Genomic DNA, 17,362 nt, shown 5'->3' with positions numbered 1-17,362 from the left:
CTTTTATACCTGGCTCTCAGTTCAGGTCAAGTGACTGGCTTAAAGTAAGATAATTCCACATTGAAATTTGCTGTGGGTAGCAGGCATGGATACTTTCTCCCTAGACTTCTAGTCTGCTTTTATGGTGTATTGTTCATTTGTGGTGCCAGTATTTATTGTGGGAGACATTTAGTTTCTGGTCTCATTTTGCAGAAAAGAAAACAGAGGTCAGGGATACTGTCTGCTATTGCTTGACACCATGGAGTCCCTGAAGGAACCCGGGGAATTATGGTTCATTATTGTTGGGAGGGCCATTCTCCTTGGGAGTGCTGTTTCTGAAGTTCTTCTGAGCAAAGCACCGAGTGCCCTTTGTTTTAGGCGGTCTTGTCAAGGATATGTATTTGGATGTTTGGAAGATAGAGATGATTTCTCCCTGTAGAAGAATGGGCAGGCATGTGTCCTGTCCAGTATAAAAGATGGAGTTTTCCATGTTCGGGTTCCTCTTTAGTCACTCACAGCATGTACAGGCATAAAGTTGGGTCAAGTTGCCTAACCCTCATGGGACTTGGGGCCAAGGTGGGGGGCTACTGCAGATATGCCGGTGCCCTTGCTTCGTGCTGTGCTGTGAGTAACAAAGTCCTTTGTTTCTGACCCACGAGTTTTGTGTCTTCTAGCAGCATCCACGAAACTCTGGCAGGCTAACTTGTTAGCTCGTGAGTAGGATACAAATCTCAGACTCTTAATTCTTGACGTTGAGGAGTAAGTTGAGTCAGAGAGGTTAAATCTCATGCCCAGTGCCAATGATCTAGCGTTTGGGGGTGTGATAGAATTTGAATCTGTGTCTCCAAAGGACGTCCTTTGCATGACGTTGTGGAACGCTGCTGTTGCCCTTGCGGCTCTGACTGCTAGAGCAGTCTGCACCAACCACCGCCATTCGTTGAGTGCTGATGATCTCCCAGGCCTTGCTGGATCTCCTTTAATTCTCACCCACGGCCCTATAAGGAAGGTATCCGTATTCTCTACATTTTGTAGATGAGCAAAATGAGATGGGGGCGCCTGGGTGGCTCAGTCGGTTAAGCGTCTGCCTTCGGCCCAGGTCATTATCTCAGGGTCCTGGGATCAAGTCCTGCATTGGGCTCCCTGCCCAGCAGGGAGTCTGCTTTTCTCTCTCTCTGCTCATGCTCTCTCTGTCTCTCTCAAATAAATAAATAAATGAGTAAATAAAATCTTTTTAAAAAATGCGATGCCATGACCAAGGTCATATCGGTACTAAGTGGTGGAGTCAGGATTCAAAGCGCAGAGGGAGGATGCTAACAGGATCACTCCTAAGGGCTGTCAGGAGGATTCAGCATACACCCTACAGCACTGCTGGTTTCTGGCAGCTGTGGTAAGGCTCTCTAAATATGTGTGGCTATTTTTGTTATTAGTAACCTTGTTGCCTGCCTTGTCTCTAATTAAAAAAAAACCCAAAACGGATGGTTTTGTTTTCTATTTCCAACTAAAAGCAAACTCGTTCAGTGCAGTTTACATGAAGAGGATGAAATTAAAGGGGCACAAACCTGGCATGGGCTCTTTCCTTATACAAATATTTTCTCTAAAAATGAAAATAGGAGCTAAAACTCCCTATAGGCCCAATTTACGCTCTAATCTTCATTTTAGTAACCCTTTCTATTTCATAAATAACTCCTAATGCGGCAGTAATGTGTTACAGTGACAGCTGATGCCCGAGAAGCTGTCCTCTCTGGGCCTGACATTTTCTTTAATGGTAATTCTCCTAGTTAATGTAAACAACGTGAAATGTTTGGCATGTTTCCTTCCACAAATGGCGGTGGAGAGGAAATCCAAGCACTGTAAAGACGGCAGACTGATCCGGTGTAGCTTTGACAAATCCGTGGCTGTTTGCTGTTAGAAGGGGAAATCGGAGGTAAATACCTGGGAACTCTTCCCTTTGGGACAGTTGATAAATTGGAGGCATTTTCTGATTGTGCTTTACTTTAGATTAACAGCCTGGAAGGCTTCAGATTTAAAGAGCAAAGTTATGTATCATAGAAACAATAGGAAGGCATGCTTAGCTCCCTGTACCCAAATACTGCAAGTGATCATTGGTAGCTCCATCTTTGAAACCATATTCCTCCTAGGTTCTCCACTCTGATTTATTTTATTAGCCACATACTTGTGCAGTATTTTCTATCGGAAAGTAATCTTGGAGGTAGTTCGTCTGATGTCGGATCACCAGTTGACAGAGGAGGACACAGGATCTGGCACGATAAAGGCCTTCCTTCAAGTCTTGGGGTTCCTAGTGTGTTGCCTTCCTGAGTATACCCCACAACTCTTAGATGCTGTGCACTTTCCTTCATTATATTTCTTGTCCTGTCCCCCCACCCCCCCACCATTTCCTGCTAGAACTGATCTCTTGGCATCCCTAACACATTTATGAAATTCTTTTTAGAGATTAGATTGATGTCAAAGACTGACCTGCTGAATCTCCCCCTAAATTGAGAAGCAAGTTTTATATATCATGTAGCTCATGAATTAAGATCTCTTGCTCTAAATGACAGTTGGGGAAAAAACTGTTATACAGTATTTTGCTTGTGAATATCTGGAAGTAGATATGTGATTGATTCACTGATAGACCATTTCTGAAAGCAGTTCTAATGATGGACTTATAATTAATTGCATCCATCATCGAAAGCCTAAACTACCCCCTCCCTAAATTAAAGATAAATGAAATAAGCTATGCTGAATGTATATAAGCTGACAAATCTGAGGGAATTTAATGAAACTCTAAATTACTGCAGCCAACAGATAAGAGAAAAAGGTTTCTTTGTTACCGGTTAGAACACTAAAAAAAAAAAAAAAATCCAAAAAAGATAATAAAAGAAACAAAGATCTGTGGCCCATGTATCAAACTAAGTTATTGAAACTTTTTTTTTTTTTTTTTTTAAGATTTTATTTATTTGACAGAGAGACAGCAAGAGCGGGAACACAGCAGGGGGAGTGGGAGAGGGAGAAGCAGGCTTCCCGCCGAGCAGGGAGCCCGATGTGGGGCTCGATCCCAGGACCCAGGATCATGACCTGAGCCAAAGGCAGACGCTTAACGACTGAGCCACCCAGGTGCCCCTTGAAAGACTTCTAATAAGTGTATCTGTCTCATTCCCTGGTTATTGTTGACTCATATCAATCTTGTTAGTGCTCTTGGATGAATAGTAAAAGTAGGGATTGTCTTGCAGTAAAGCTTATATTATTGCTGTTGTGACATTTTAGAATTGATGTGACCTTATTTCCAGGCCGCTGGGGGCTCTGTACCAAATTTAGTTCATTTAAATGAGCTATTTGGAATGCAGTTCCTTATGGATAAGTAATTTTATCAGTTAGTACACTTTTAGCTTTATATAAAAGACCAACTGAGGGTGACTTAAACAGTGGGTATTTGTGATCACCCCTAATGAGAAGTCCTGAGGGAAAGCAGCAGGGTTGGCCTCTTGGGGGGCCCAATGATTTCAGTGCAGTAGCTTGGCATTTTTCTTGGCTTTCCCTTCCAGGATTGTAAGGTGGGTGAAATATTTGAGTATCTTAGCTTTGTTTAACAATACCCAGTGTCCGGGGGTTGTGGAGGGAACAAAAACCCAATATCCAGCTTCCTGTTAATCTTGCAAGAAGACTACTCCTAGAAGTCTTTAGGTCTCATTGGTCAGACTTATCACTGATAAGGTGAATGGAATTCCTGGGATTCACTCAAGCAAGTCAGGACCTGCCCAGACTCTCACACAGTTCACGCTGCCTGCTATCTAAGATTCGTGTGCCAAGGAAAGAGCGGAGGGAAAGGCTCCTTGGATAGGCAACCGACACAAATCCACTTGCATGGGCTCTTGCAGTTCACTAGGAAGGTGGCTTCAGTATTTTCTGTTAGTCACTTGTTTCATTTCCTCCCTACTTAGTGAGGTGAATGTGCTCGTGTATTAACTCCTCTTTTACTTTTTTGCTTTTAAATTTGATTAAGCTTGATACAGTCTCTGTCTTCACCAGGACCCTGTCTACCAGTGATGATGTGGAAGACCGGGAGAATGAGAAGGGGCGCCTCGAAGAAGCCTATGAGAAGTGCGACCATGACCTGGATGAGTTGATTGTGCAGCACTACACGGAATTGACGACAGCCATTCGCACGTACCAGAGCATCACAGAGCGCATTACCAACTCCCGAAATAAAATAAAGCAGGTGGGCCTCCCTTTCCTCTTGTGGTTGTGGTTGCTGTTAGGCCAAGGGTTTGTAGCGTGTAGAGGTGCCAGGATAGTGGCGACTGGCCTTAGGAGGGACTCATAATGACACTTTCCGGGGATTTTGCAGTGTCTGGAAAGCCTGGCTGAACAGGATCACGGAGGGCATCGTAGGCTTGCCTCCTCCCTGTGTCTTATCCTTGGCTTCTGCTGCTACTTCTCGTAGCGGTGTAAAAGGATGTGGGGGTGGTGGCCCCAACGTGAGGACATTGGAAAGGGGAGCTGTTCTAAGACTCCAGGGCCTCTTACTATTAGAGGCTCCCATTTCCATGTATCCAGTGTATTTCATATGCTCCTGTCACACATTGTGCACGTATGTGTGTCTCTGTGTGTGTGTATTGCTGTAACAGTTGAAACATTTTTTGAAATTTCAGCTGTGAGTATGTCCCCTCGTTGAAGTTGGCTGTGGCTTCTCTGTAGTGATTAGACATTCTAGGTATGATCTTGACAAGGAAATCCAACTTACAAATTACCGAAACATCTATTTATGAATACTGAAATTCTTGAATGCCCTTCCTTAGTTGTGACAAGCATGCAGTAACTTCTGTTTTGTTATTTTCCTATATTTTGCAGCGATTTCTTGTTCATTCTTTGTTTCCTCCTCTCTTTCTGCTTCTTGCCCGCTTTCTCTTCCTGCCCACCTCCTTTTGTAGTGGATCCTTGAAAAGTTCTTGGTTCCTGGCTACCATGTTTTTACTGCCTAAAGGACAAAGTAGGTTCATAAGGGGTATTTTTGTATTTGGTGAAGGGATGAACTGACCGTTGGAGGCCGTCGCATCATAGTCCTGGGGTCTCTGGCTGTGTGTTTGGAAGATCAGTCCTTTAATTCCTTTTCGTACCACTCTGCTAACAGTAATTGCTACCACTTAGCACTGCTTCTTTGCCAGGCACGACCGTTCCTCACTCAACAGATTTAGGATTTGGTTGCTAGTGTCCCTAACTCTAAGCTCCTCGCTGCGGGTTTTCAGACCTATTTTAGGCAGTAACCGCCCTTCTGAAAATGAGCTATCTCCCTGACGTCCTAGTTGCCTCTTGTGTGGGGTTGGGGTGAGAGATGCAGAGCCTCATGCTTGGTCCCCTCCTTGAAACTCTGCAGCTGCTCCTCCAGCACCTCTGTGTGGCCACGGGGCTGCACAGACCATTAGAAATGTGCTGGCTGTGCTGTTGATCGGGAACTCCCTGGACTGCACCTGCCCAGTGATAGCTATGCTCACAGCTTTCCCACGTGTCCTGTTGTCTGTCTTCTAGACCTTACCTTACAATTTTCTAAGCAGATACTTAAATTATTCTTCGAAAAATGCTGTTGACACATGAGTTTCAGCCTCTAAGAGGACCGTTTGAGAATCAGCAAGCTCTTAACCTTTTTTGAAGCAATTTGATGACCTCTTTACATTGTAAAATTAACTGAGCATTTTCAAAAGGAATACTATAATTCTTCGCCTTTACAATTGGTGAGTTCATCCTGTGGATTTATCTGTGAAACTAGGTAAAGCTAGAGATCAGTTCAGAGTCAACTGTAGTCCATTTTGACCCAGTATACTAAGCTCAGGAGGAGTCAGAAAATGAATGTCTACTGCTGCTGACCTGGCTTTGCCCCGGGTAATCACAGAAAGGGTGAAGGTTTGGTATTTCTCTTTTCTGATTAGTCCGCTTGGCTGAAAGGACTTTGTCCTGATGTCAAGGGAAGCCTGTAGTGGTTTCTGCCTTGGCTCCCTATCACTTGGAGTCGATAGCCTCTTTGCCCAGAGAGAGTTGGCTGGTATTGAAAAAGAGTCTCCTCTTGATGATTTCACATTTGTTTTAGCAGCCACAGTCTGTTCGCTGTCCTCATTTTTAATTACGCTAGAATTTTGAGCAAAAGAAAACAAAAAGAAAACTTTGTGTTTATTACATCAGACAGTTGTCAAAGTCAGTCTCACCTAATTCTATTATGAATTAGCTCAATATTGGGAAGAGAAAGGGCTCACGCTCCTTTCAAAAAAGCCTCTAATAATTGATAAATGAGAGAAGAAAAATGTTGGAAAAATGAAAGTGAATTTGTTTCTATTGTATAAATTGACAATTTTGTACTGTGAAAGGCCATTTCTTATCACCAGGGAAACACTGATGTTTTCTTACTAGTCTTTCCCTGTCATTTTTGGTTTTTAATTGCACTTTGGATTATATACAAAATATAGGTGTGTATAGTTATGCATATTTTAAAATAGAAGTGGGGATGATTGAATCATCATGGGGCTATATTATTTCATATCCAGCAAGATAGTGAGAATGTGCAGATGTGAGTTGAAATCTTCTTTCTGCTCTCTGCCAAAAGAATGTAATGAGGATTCATTCAACAAATATCTGTGGAGTGCTAGCCGTGTGCCTGGTTCTGTTTTCATTGCTGGGGTTGTACCCACGGAAAACACCTATCCCTGTCCTCAGGAACTGACGTAAACAAAGTAGGTGATATTTAACCACACGGATTAAGTCTCTGTGTGAAGTGTCTGTTTTGTGCTGAGCATTGCTCGAGGTTCTGGGGTATGGAAGTGAATAAAACAAATTCCTGGCCTTGTGGAGTTTACATTCTGGTTTATATTCTAGTCAAGGGAAACCCACTATAAATTAGTACAGTGTGGTATAACAGATGGTAAGAAGTGCTCTGCTTTCCAAACCAAAAGCAAGGAAGGGAGAATTGCAAGTTGCTGCTTAAATGGATTGTTCAGGGAAGGCTTGACTGAGGTAACGTTTGAACCAACACTTGAAGAAAGTGAGGGAGAGTCAAGAGAAGCTCCTTAGGAAGAAGGAATGGCAGGGGCAGAAAGGTCCTGAAGCAAGAACATGACTAGAATTTGGGGGATGCAGCGAGGAGGCCAGTGGGGCTGGAGCAAAATGGGATGGGGAGAGGGGAGAGTGGCTGGAGAGACAGAGAGCTGGTGGATGAGGTGCAGTGTGGTGGGTCAGGTCACATGGGGTTTTGGTGACTGTAAGGACTTGTTTCATAACTCGAGTATGGTGGGAATCCATTGTAATAAACTTTTGAACACAAGAATGGCATGATACAACATTTTAAAAGGGCTAATCTAGCTGCTATACTGAGTAGATTTTAGTGGGGACCAAGGCAGATGAAGACGTTCATATTCATGCTTTTAGAGCTTGAGAACACAGAACTGTTGACATTTCCCATTATGATAATAGTTTCATATATGGATTTACATTGGTAGAATCTAAGTCCTTGAGGATAATGAGATGACAGATAAGAGTTAACTCTTTTCCCAGATAGGTCTATTGGGAATTTTTTTCTAGATTAAAAAAAAGACATGTAAATAAAAGTGTGTATGATTGATCAGGTCAAGTAATGTGGATAATCAGAATACTTAGGCTATCCTATTACTGTTGAATGCATATTGGTATCAGTCAGAATGCCATGTTACTGCACTAGAAAACCTCAGAATCCGTAGGTTCTGCCAGTCTCCTAATAATGACTGTTATAGCAGCACCACCAAAATAGATGGATATGAATGGGTACAAGCTGGGGACTTGGGTGGCACAGGTCATACTTGTTGGTCTTTGAATTGGAGTGTTTGCTCTGTGCTGTAGGGGGTGGATGAGAGGACATCAGATTTCTTTAAAGACACTAAGTATCTGTCTCATGTTTATCCCAGGAGCTGGTAGGCTGAAGGGAAAACATACTTGTCTCTGTTGTGAATGTGCACACTTTACATTTCACCCCAGTTTCAGCTGCCCCGTTGGTACTAGATCAAGCCTGTAACTCATTTTTCTTGGCTGTAATTAGAAATAACTATATGTGATTATTCAAATGAAGTTGTTAAGGGCTTAATCCTTGAGTAGTGCAACATTCATTACTTAACATTTAAAATAATTTTGTGGCTTTTATATGAAAATATACCTTGAGAGACAGAATAAGAACAAAGAATAACCTTAATACAAAAAAAAAAATGTCACAGTAGAGCAATATGGATGTGGTAGGAAATTATTTACAGCCCATATGTAAGATGGAAAAATCCTGGCTGCTTCTATGAGAAAGGGAGAAAAGCCTAGAAAGGGACATGCTAAACAATGGGCAATAATGTAATAGCATAATTTAAAATCTAGGCAGTAGAGTGCATGAAGGCAGTCACAAGAACTATGAGGTAGTGTTTCCATTAAATTTAACTGTATCCACATCGGTGTACTATATGCAACTTAAAGGAGAAGTACTGCCCTTGGAAGGGGTTCAGTGGAGCCTCTCAGACAATTTAAGACCTTAGAATGACAGCTAAAAAAACAAAAACAAAAACAAAACAAAAACAAAACGAAGGGAACAAAAGCATGGGAATAAGTTTGAGGGTAATTTAAAAGTGATCGGTCGTTCTAAAGGGCTTTAAAACAGAACAGCGAGTAGTGTTTCTGCACATCATTCCTTCCAAGCACTTTGTATAAGACTTTGGAAAAAAATGGGTTTCGACACATGTCAGGAGAATACCCATGAACATGTTTGTATGTAGATTTATTTTTAACTACAGAAGAGAAAATAAATTTTGTACTTTTAGAATTAAGAATAATGTTGACTGTTATGTTAATTTCATTTATCATCCCTTGCTTATGGGGAACTTTGTAGACTATTTCTAGTCTGTAGTTTCAGTGGGGTGCTTGCCTATCTGTTGTGCTTTATTACAGATACTATGCACACCCAAAGGCATTCCCTCTCCCCATTATCCTTGAACAAAATCAGAAAAGCTTTGAATTTGATGACGTGAAGACTGTCTCCATCAGCCTCTCTTACATATATCTGTTCCTCTTTTCACAAATGTGACCACGTTGTTACACGGAGGCCCTGGGTAGTTTTCCTCTCTTTATCGTCCCCAAGGCAGGGTTGCGGATAGCTCTGTTTCTGTGCTTTCTGTATCATCTCGCATACCCACTCACAATAACCTCTTGGGGCCTGTTAACCTTATTTTCTCTTTTTCTAATAGGCTCTAATTAGACTGGCTGGAGGTGCTTGTATATTGAAACTGAAATCCTTGCTGTGGCTACATGGGTGGTTAGGAGCAACTGTGAAGTTACTAGAAGTCTAAGGAAGCAAAGGAAACGTGTTTGAAGAAGGATTTCTGTACTTGGGTTTTGATGTCTTGATTTGAATAGCTTGACTCTATGGATTTATTTCAGGAACAAACAGTAACATAAGTTTTCAATTTTAATGATCCTGATAAATTCAGTAGAATGGAATTAAAATGCTGTCACCACATCGAGAAATAAAAGTTTAGATGTAACTTGGTACTGTTCTCACATTTTAGATGTTCTTATTCACTGATGGCTGCAGTGCAGTTTCTCTTCCCTGTATAAAAAGCATTTATTGAGCTATAATTTACCTGCAATAGAAGCAGTATTTTTGAGTATAGTTCAGTGAGTTTTGGCAAATGTACATATCCTTGAACGTATTCCCATCTACCCCAGAGAGTTCCCCCCTGCTTCCTTGGAGTCAAAATTCTATGTTCCCCTCCCTCCCGCCTACCCCCCTCCACATCCTGCTCCAAACAACTGCTGATTTGAATCCCATCACTATAGATTATTTTAAAAAATTTTTCATGTTCTAGAACTTCAGTATGTACTTTTGTGTACCTGGCTTCATTTGTTCAGCAAAATGTTTCTGAGATTCTTAGTATTTCTTCTCTTTTACTGCTGAGTAGTATTCCTCCTGCTGCCCAAGTTTTAAAATAACATTTCTTCATAACTGTGACTTTCTAATCAAAAAGTTGAGGCCTCAGGGCAATCTAATATTAAAAGTTCTTGTAGCTTCTTGTGTCTGCGGCTTTGGCTAATAACTTAGTTTAGGGAATAATTTTGGTGATGTTCATTTTCCACACAGCCTGATGCCATCTCCCCCACCCTTAAACACAGGCAGAAATTCTACCTTCTTTTTCAGTTTTCCTCTCTGTTAGTAGGCAAAAAGGAGAAGTGAGCTGACTACACTGTATACATCCTAGTGTGAAATACCATAATGGTCTTTTTTCCGATCAGAAAGGAGTTTGCCAAGCTTTACTGACCCACAGTAAGTTTATCCCTCCCTCTCTTGATCAAGAGCCTAGTAGGGTGTTGCATGACATAAACTTTATTTTTAACAATTTCCATAGTAACCATTAAACAAAAGAAAAATCTGAGAATTGCAGAACCAAGGTGAGAAGAGTAGAATATCAGAAATCAAATTCTAACAGATTTTAACTAACGTTTAAGAGAGAATGGATTTAGTAGCTGGAGTTCCTAGCCCAGAGACCAAGAACTCCCAAGAGGATCTGGGAACAATAGCCTTGAGAAATACGTTTAAAAAGTCCGATAATGGTCATTAAGAGATACACAAGTTGTAGGGATGAAGAGTAGAGCATGGGGAATATAGTCAATAATATTGTAACAACTTTGTATGGTGACAGATGACTGCATTTAATCATGGTGAGCATTTTATAATGTATATGATTGTCCTATCACTGTGTTGTATACCTGAAACCAATACTATATGTCAACTATACTTCAATTAAAAATTTAAATAAAGTCAAAACCATAAGTGTTGACAAAAACCAGTACTTCCCTACCTCATCCTTCCCCAATCCCAACTGCAAAACTTCAGAGGCACTGACTTTTACTCTTTGTAAAATGCTTATACTATTCTTGATCTTTCTATTTTAGACATGGTGTAGGAGCTTCCAGCTATGGAAGATGAGGATTTAGGTCTCCCTCCCACTCTTTTCCCCTACCCCACTTCATCTTCTTCCCTCAACCTCTGTCTCTCTGGTTGTATCCTAGTTTTTGGTTAAATAGATAGTGCTTATTTTATTAAGACTATGTAAATATTTACCTCTAAGCCATCCGGTATACTATTGGTGCTTCTGCAATTTTGTTGTTGCTGTTTTCCTTGCAGTTACTGATTGAATGTTCCTGTTGCCTTTCTTCTGCATTGGTTTTCCCCTTTCCTGGATCCTGTGTTTCCTATCTTCTGTTTTTCTCTTGTGGTGATGGAGCGCGTTCTTTACTAGCTTGCTGAGATATGGTGCATATAAGGTTTATTTGTTTGTTTATTTTTGAGAGTTATATATCTGAAAATGTCTTTATTATACTTGTATTATACCTCATACTTGATTGATAGTTTTTCTGGGAAATAATTCTCTCTTAGGATTTTGAAGCTATATTATTCCTTTGTCTTGTAGCTTTTAGTGTTGCTGTTGAGAAAAGTCTGATGCATTCTGATTCACAGCTCTTTGTATGGATTTTGTCCCTCCCCCCACCCCCCTTGAAAGCTTTTAAGATTGTCTCTTATATCCCTGTGTTCTCACATGTCAGGATAACGTGCCCTGGCTTGGGTCTTTTCTCACTCCATTTTCTTGAACATTGGTGTGCCTTTTCAATCTAAAAACACATGTCTTCTGGGACATTTTTCTTTTATTATTTTATTGGTATTTTTCTCTACTCCATTTGTCTCATTTTTCCTCCCCTGGAACTCCTCTATTTGGCAAATAGTGGACTTCTTGGGTCAATTCCCTCATTTTCTTTTATCTTTTCTCTCTTGTTTTTGTTTTATTCTCTGGAGATTTCCTCAAGGGTAGCTTCTAGCCTTTATATTGGATTTTTTTGTCTAACCTATTTTAATTTCCAAGAGTAGTTTTGATTCTGGTTTGTTTTTTGTTTTTTTTTTTATAGCATCCTATTCTTGTTTCATTGATGCAGTGCTTTCTTCTATTTTTCCTAAGGATATTAATTATAGTTTTAAAAAACTTTTGTTTCCTGCATAGTGTTTGTCCCATTCCCCCCCACCCCCCCGCACTTTTTTCTTTTTGTTTTGATGCCTGACTTTGCATATTCCAGGCTTTCCTTGGCTGTCTGGTGATCCTTGGCTAACTATCTGAATGGAAGAGGGAGGCGGTACGAAGCTGATTGGGAACTCAGAGCGTGTTGTGGGCCTTGTCTAGTGATGAGTGGTCAGGGATCCAGCAGTTTCCTTGGTGAGACCTCAGATGTCACTAACTCTAGGTCTTTTGCCTGGTCACCTTTCCCAGGGAAAGCCCTACGTTTCCTGTGTTGGAGCTAAAAATCAAGCTGAGTATATTTAGAGGCAACCCTAGCTGGAGGCTGAGGGTCTGAAGGGGACTGAGGATTTTACTGTTCCATAGGCCCACTGTGATCTCATTCTTGTGTTTGCTGTCCAGTGCCTCACACTCTCCCCTCAGCCCGGATCCTTTCTGATCTTCAGTTCATAAACCTTCTATTTGGCCAATGTTTGGGGGGAGGGAATTTCCCATCTGTGTGGTTTGTTGAGGATCCAGGGCTCCAAATACACCTTATGGAAGGTGTGAGCCCTGTATTCCTGCCTTCAGTGTCCTTGGTGTCCCCTTGTCAGTGGTAGGAAACCCCACTTCATGCTGGGACTTTCAGATTGCTGTCCTCTGCTAAATTACCCATGTTCTGCTTTCTTGCTGACTTCAAAGGTTTTGTTACCATCTCTTACATGCCATTCCCTCCTCTCTGTTCTCTTTTCTAGGTGCTTTATGCTTAGCAGAATTTTTTTTTTTTTTTTTTAATCACTTTGGGAGTGCAGGAAGGAATGGAGGTAATTAGGACCATCTTCAATAGATTTTCAAAGGGGTCCGTGACTCCCCCAAAAGCTAGTAGTCATTCCATTGTGCTTATCAAGAGAGATTGCAAAGTCTCTTTAGTTAGGCTTCTTTTTACATTGGAGAGTTTCTTAAAAGTAGGATTAGGTATTGCCCTAAAGTTATAGCAATAGAGTAGATGCTTTCTCAAGAAATGTTCTGATCTTAGCATTCAATCTTTGTATTTTCCATGTGTGTTGGAAAACTGTTGAAATTTATTTTCATAATCACCAGAAGCATAATATTTGTGAGTATGTGCACCACCACACCAAATCTTGTAGAAGAAAGATATTCAATGGTCAAAAACATGGTAGACTTTCTAGGGTGATGGAAATGTCCTATATTTGATGGTTTGGATTATATAGATGTCTTGCATTTGCTAAAATTCATCAAATGGCATACCTGACATGTATTCATAAATTTTACCTAAAACAAAACACAAAATAACTACTCTCTTTCTCTTAAAAAAAAAAAAAAGTTGGGGGTTGTGCCTGGGTGGCTCAGTCGGTTAAGCATCCTACTCTTGATTTTGGCTCACGTCGTGATCTCAGGGTAGTGAGATTGAGCCCTGGGCATAGAGCCTGATTAAGATTCTGGGCATGGAGTCTGCTTAAGATTCTTGCTCTCCCTGTCCCCTGCCGCACACCACCCCCTTCTCTCTCTGTAAAAAAAATAAACCATAAAAAAACCAAAACAAAAAACCGTAATCAAATACTAAATTCTAATTTAAATAAAAATACATGTAAGGAATGTCAAGAGTATATGAGAGTAGCTCTGTGAATTGTGAAAGGTCGTGATTCTTTTTATTTCATGTCATAAAAATGGAAAAGTCTTAATTATGAATATGAAAATGTGCTCCTCAGGTACATTCTGACTACCCCTCCCTGCTCTTCCTCCTGTTTAGTCGAGCTATGCCGTACTGGTCACCAAACTGCAGATCTCTGAGAATGTTTGAAATTGTCTTATTTACTATCTAAAAATCCTTGGTATGTCCCAGTTCCTCTTATTTTGAGATTATTTCTAGATGTGTCTACTCTTTTCTGGAAAGTGGGCTTATTTTCATGTCATTTGAGATGAATGTACAGTTCCTTGGCTCTAAACTTGAGCTGACTTATAGATGTAGGATGGTCCAAGTGACTTATCAGCTGAATAAGAAACATGCAGAGAAGAATGGGCAAGGAATAATAGCATGGCCTCTATCAGTCATTCTCTTTCAGATATTTTAACATCAGTGGGTAGATATTTTAACATATTTTCAGGGATCTCTATGTCCTAAGTCCCTTTTTCTAGATTCACTCAAAGGTAGCTTAGGAGCAGTTTACTCATTTCACAGGAGAGCAAAATACACACGGAGGTGGAGACCCATCCCGGTGAGTCAGTGTCAGGACCAGGATTAGAATTTTGCAAGCCAACCAACCATGGGAATAAGTGGGAGGGGGAGTGAGGAACGGTTTACTTCTAGTGACACTAACGAAGACAACTTAACTAGATTACAGGTTTAGGATGGCAAGACTTTGGACTGATTTAAGATTGAATCTGTTTTATCGTAGGTAAAAGAGAATCTGCTTTCGTGCAAGATGCTGTTGCACTGCAAAAGGGATGAACTTCGGAAATTGTGGATTGAAGGAATTGAACATAAGCATGTCCTGAACCTGCTGGACGAGATTGAGAATATCAAGCAAGTGCCTCAAAAGCTGGAACAGTGCATGGCGAGCAAGCACTATCTCAATGCCACGGACATGCTGGTAAGAGGTCATTTCCGCTCAGCCGGGGGAGCCCTTGCTCTTGTTCCCGGAATGCTGGCTTTCAGGGAGCACATTACAAACTGCCCTCTTGGGGTTCACAAGCCCTTGCAGGTGAAGCCTCACAGGCTCCCTTCCTAATTCCAGTGTTGGAAATGGTAGGCGATTATTTATGTATTGTCTGCCTTTGGAACAATGGCAGGTCGTATAATGGTAAAAAAAAAACAAACCCGGTACCTCAGTCATGTTGGCATGGTAATGAGAGGTGTTTGAGTTTCCGAGGAAGATGGCTAATGAGTCCCATTTTATTTTATTTATTTATTTACTGATTTTTTTTTTTTTTTAAAGGAGGCTCCATGCCCAGTGTGGGGCTTGAACTCACAACCCTGAGATCAAGAGCTGTGTGCTTTACTGACTGAGCCAGCCAGGCTCCCCTAATGAATCCCATTTTAAAGAATGAAGTCTGCATGAGAGACAACTTTAGGAGATTGATGGACTTGATGTTCTTCAAGTTCTTTGAAAGGATTGTTATGTGAGGGCTTAGGTTTTTTTTCCTTTAAATTGATGAGAAAGAAAATAATTCTGGAGCAATAATTCTGGAAGGGACTTTGTTAAGCAAGAGTACTCTGCAGCCTGGCCTTTAGCCTCTGAGGCCATTCTATTACTTTTATTTTTATTTATTTATTTATTTATTTATTTATTTATTTATTTATTTATTTATTTATTTATTTTTTATTATTATGTTACTCACCATACATTACATCATTAGTTTTTGATGATACTTTTATTTTTTTAAAGTAAGCTCTACATCCAGTGTGGGGCTTGAATTCAAAACCCTGAGATCAAGAGTCACGTGCTCTACTGACTGAGCCAGCGGGCTGCCCCCATTCTGTTACTTTTTGAATTAGAAACAGATATTCAGAGAATGTTGCAACTGTTGGTGCATGTGGCTGTCAAGAAGATGAATAAAAAATAATATATATCTTGTTACTTATTAAGACTAATTTCTCAGGGCCTGTGGCTCTTAGAGAGCTGCTCTATCTACCTCCCCTTTCCACACAAGCACCCCCACTGCCATCTGATTCAGAATTGTTTGGGGACTATAGAAGCCCTCTAGCAGATGACTTCATTTGGACTCTTTTTTCCACAATAGGTGAGCGTACCTTATCTTTGTTTCACCAAGTTAGATTGGCTGTTAACACTGGAAAAAATACTGAGGGGACTTGGTGGGAGAAGCAGGGTAAATCCTCCAAGTGGTTCCAGTTGAGATTTTCAAGAAGAATTTTGCCATAAGTCCTTCATAAGAAGCTTTTAAGGGAATTTGGTAACCAAGACGTGAGATATGCTATGATATTCTATCATATATTAAAACCTGGTTGTGTGATAGGAGTGAACAGTAAGCAATTCACGTAATCTGTCAGCTAAAAGGACAGGAGTATATGTGGAATGCCACCTATATGTTCCTTCTGCCTGTTGTCTTCAGTGTTCTCCTGTAGACTGTTTCTTCCACATGTGGGTGGGGTTTGGGGGTTTGGGAGAGAAGAAGGGGTGTAGGCTGTGGCCTGTAGCTTTCAAGCTTTGCAGAGGAAAATTTTTTAATTAAAAAATATGGGAGTAGGGTCTAGGTTGGGTCAGCTTGAGTACTATGATTGTCAGTTCCAATTAAAATTATGTGGTTGGGGGGAGTGGGGATCTGGGGAGTGGGGTGGGAAGGAAGAGCAGTTACCTCCAGAAAGAGGTGAGTGTATGAGTTATGTTTTCCAGAAGTTCCTTCCCCCCCCCTTTGTTGTTTATATATTCTGGATACTAATCTGTCGCCAGTTGTGTTTGAAATATCTTCTCCTAGTTGGTGGTATATCTTTTTACTTTGTTTATGAAGCCTTTTGTTACAAAGAAGTATTAAAATTTAATGCAATAAACTTTTTTTCCTTTATCCAGTTTTTTTTTTTTAGAATAATCATTTTATTTTCAGTTTTTTTCAATTTTTGAAAGAGAGAGAGCATGAGTGGCAGAGGGAGGGGTAGAGGGAGAGGGAGAGAGAATCTTAAGCAGGCTTCACGCCCAGTGTGGAGCCCTGAGATGATGACCTGAGCGGAAATCAAGAGTTGGACGCTTAACTGACTGAGCCACCCAGGTGCTCCATATCCAATTTTTATTTCAAGAATTTTTTTTTCTATCCCAGTGTCATATAGAGAATCTACTATGTCTTTTTAAATCTGTTTGGAATCTGTTTCCCTATATGGATGAACTAGGGATCTAATTTTATCTTCTGTATAAATAGCCACATGGCTCAGACCATTTGCTGAGTTTATTTCCTCCTGACTTCTAATGCCATCTTGGTCACATATCAAGTTTTCATGTATGCATGGGTCTGCCCCTGAGCTCTTTGTTTTGTTCAGTTGGTCTTGTTTATATCTGCACCGAAACCATGCTGTTTTAATTACTATTATCTTATGATATATCTTGATTTTAGCAGGTGGAGACGTTCCCTCACCTTGCTTTTCAGAATTATATGTGCTATTCTTGGCCAGTTACTCTTCCATATGAATTTTAGTATCAACTTGTCCACATTCCTCAAAAAGTGTCATGAGATTGATTCACTTTGTAAGAATTTCATCTTTGTACTATTGAGTCTTTTCAGTGAGTAGGTCTCATTTATTGATGTCTTCATTTATGTTCCATATAATAATGCTTAGTAATGTATTGCCTAGAGGTATTAAATATATTATTTCTTGCTTTTGCATTTTT

General features: G+C 40.5%; 1 protein-coding gene across 3 annotated transcripts in view; it reads left to right on the top strand.

Moving 5' to 3' along the window:
- The window catches only part of EXOC4 (exocyst complex component 4), a 738,469-nt gene that overhangs the window by 18,155 nt on the left and 702,952 nt on the right, over positions 1-17,362 (top strand). For all 3 annotated transcript variants that reach the window (XM_045864245.3, XM_064574933.1, XM_064574934.1), the window contains exons 2-3: positions 4,006-4,195; positions 14,423-14,617. In XM_045864245.3, the coding sequence (XP_045720201.3) occupies positions 4,006-4,195; positions 14,423-14,617 (385 nt within the window). The remainder of the gene's footprint in view (positions 1-4,005; positions 4,196-14,422; positions 14,618-17,362) is intronic.

The sequence above is a fragment of the Mirounga angustirostris genome, unplaced genomic scaffold, assembly GCF_029215605.1.
Source record: "Mirounga angustirostris isolate CCGP_5_RB_7025 unplaced genomic scaffold, mMirAng1.0.hap1 SCAF_12, whole genome shotgun sequence".
In the NCBI taxonomy this organism is placed as follows: domain Eukaryota; kingdom Metazoa; phylum Chordata; class Mammalia; order Carnivora; family Phocidae; genus Mirounga; species Mirounga angustirostris.
The sequence above is the reverse complement of the archived record's forward strand: the minus strand, read 5'-3'. Positions and strand labels throughout refer to the sequence as shown.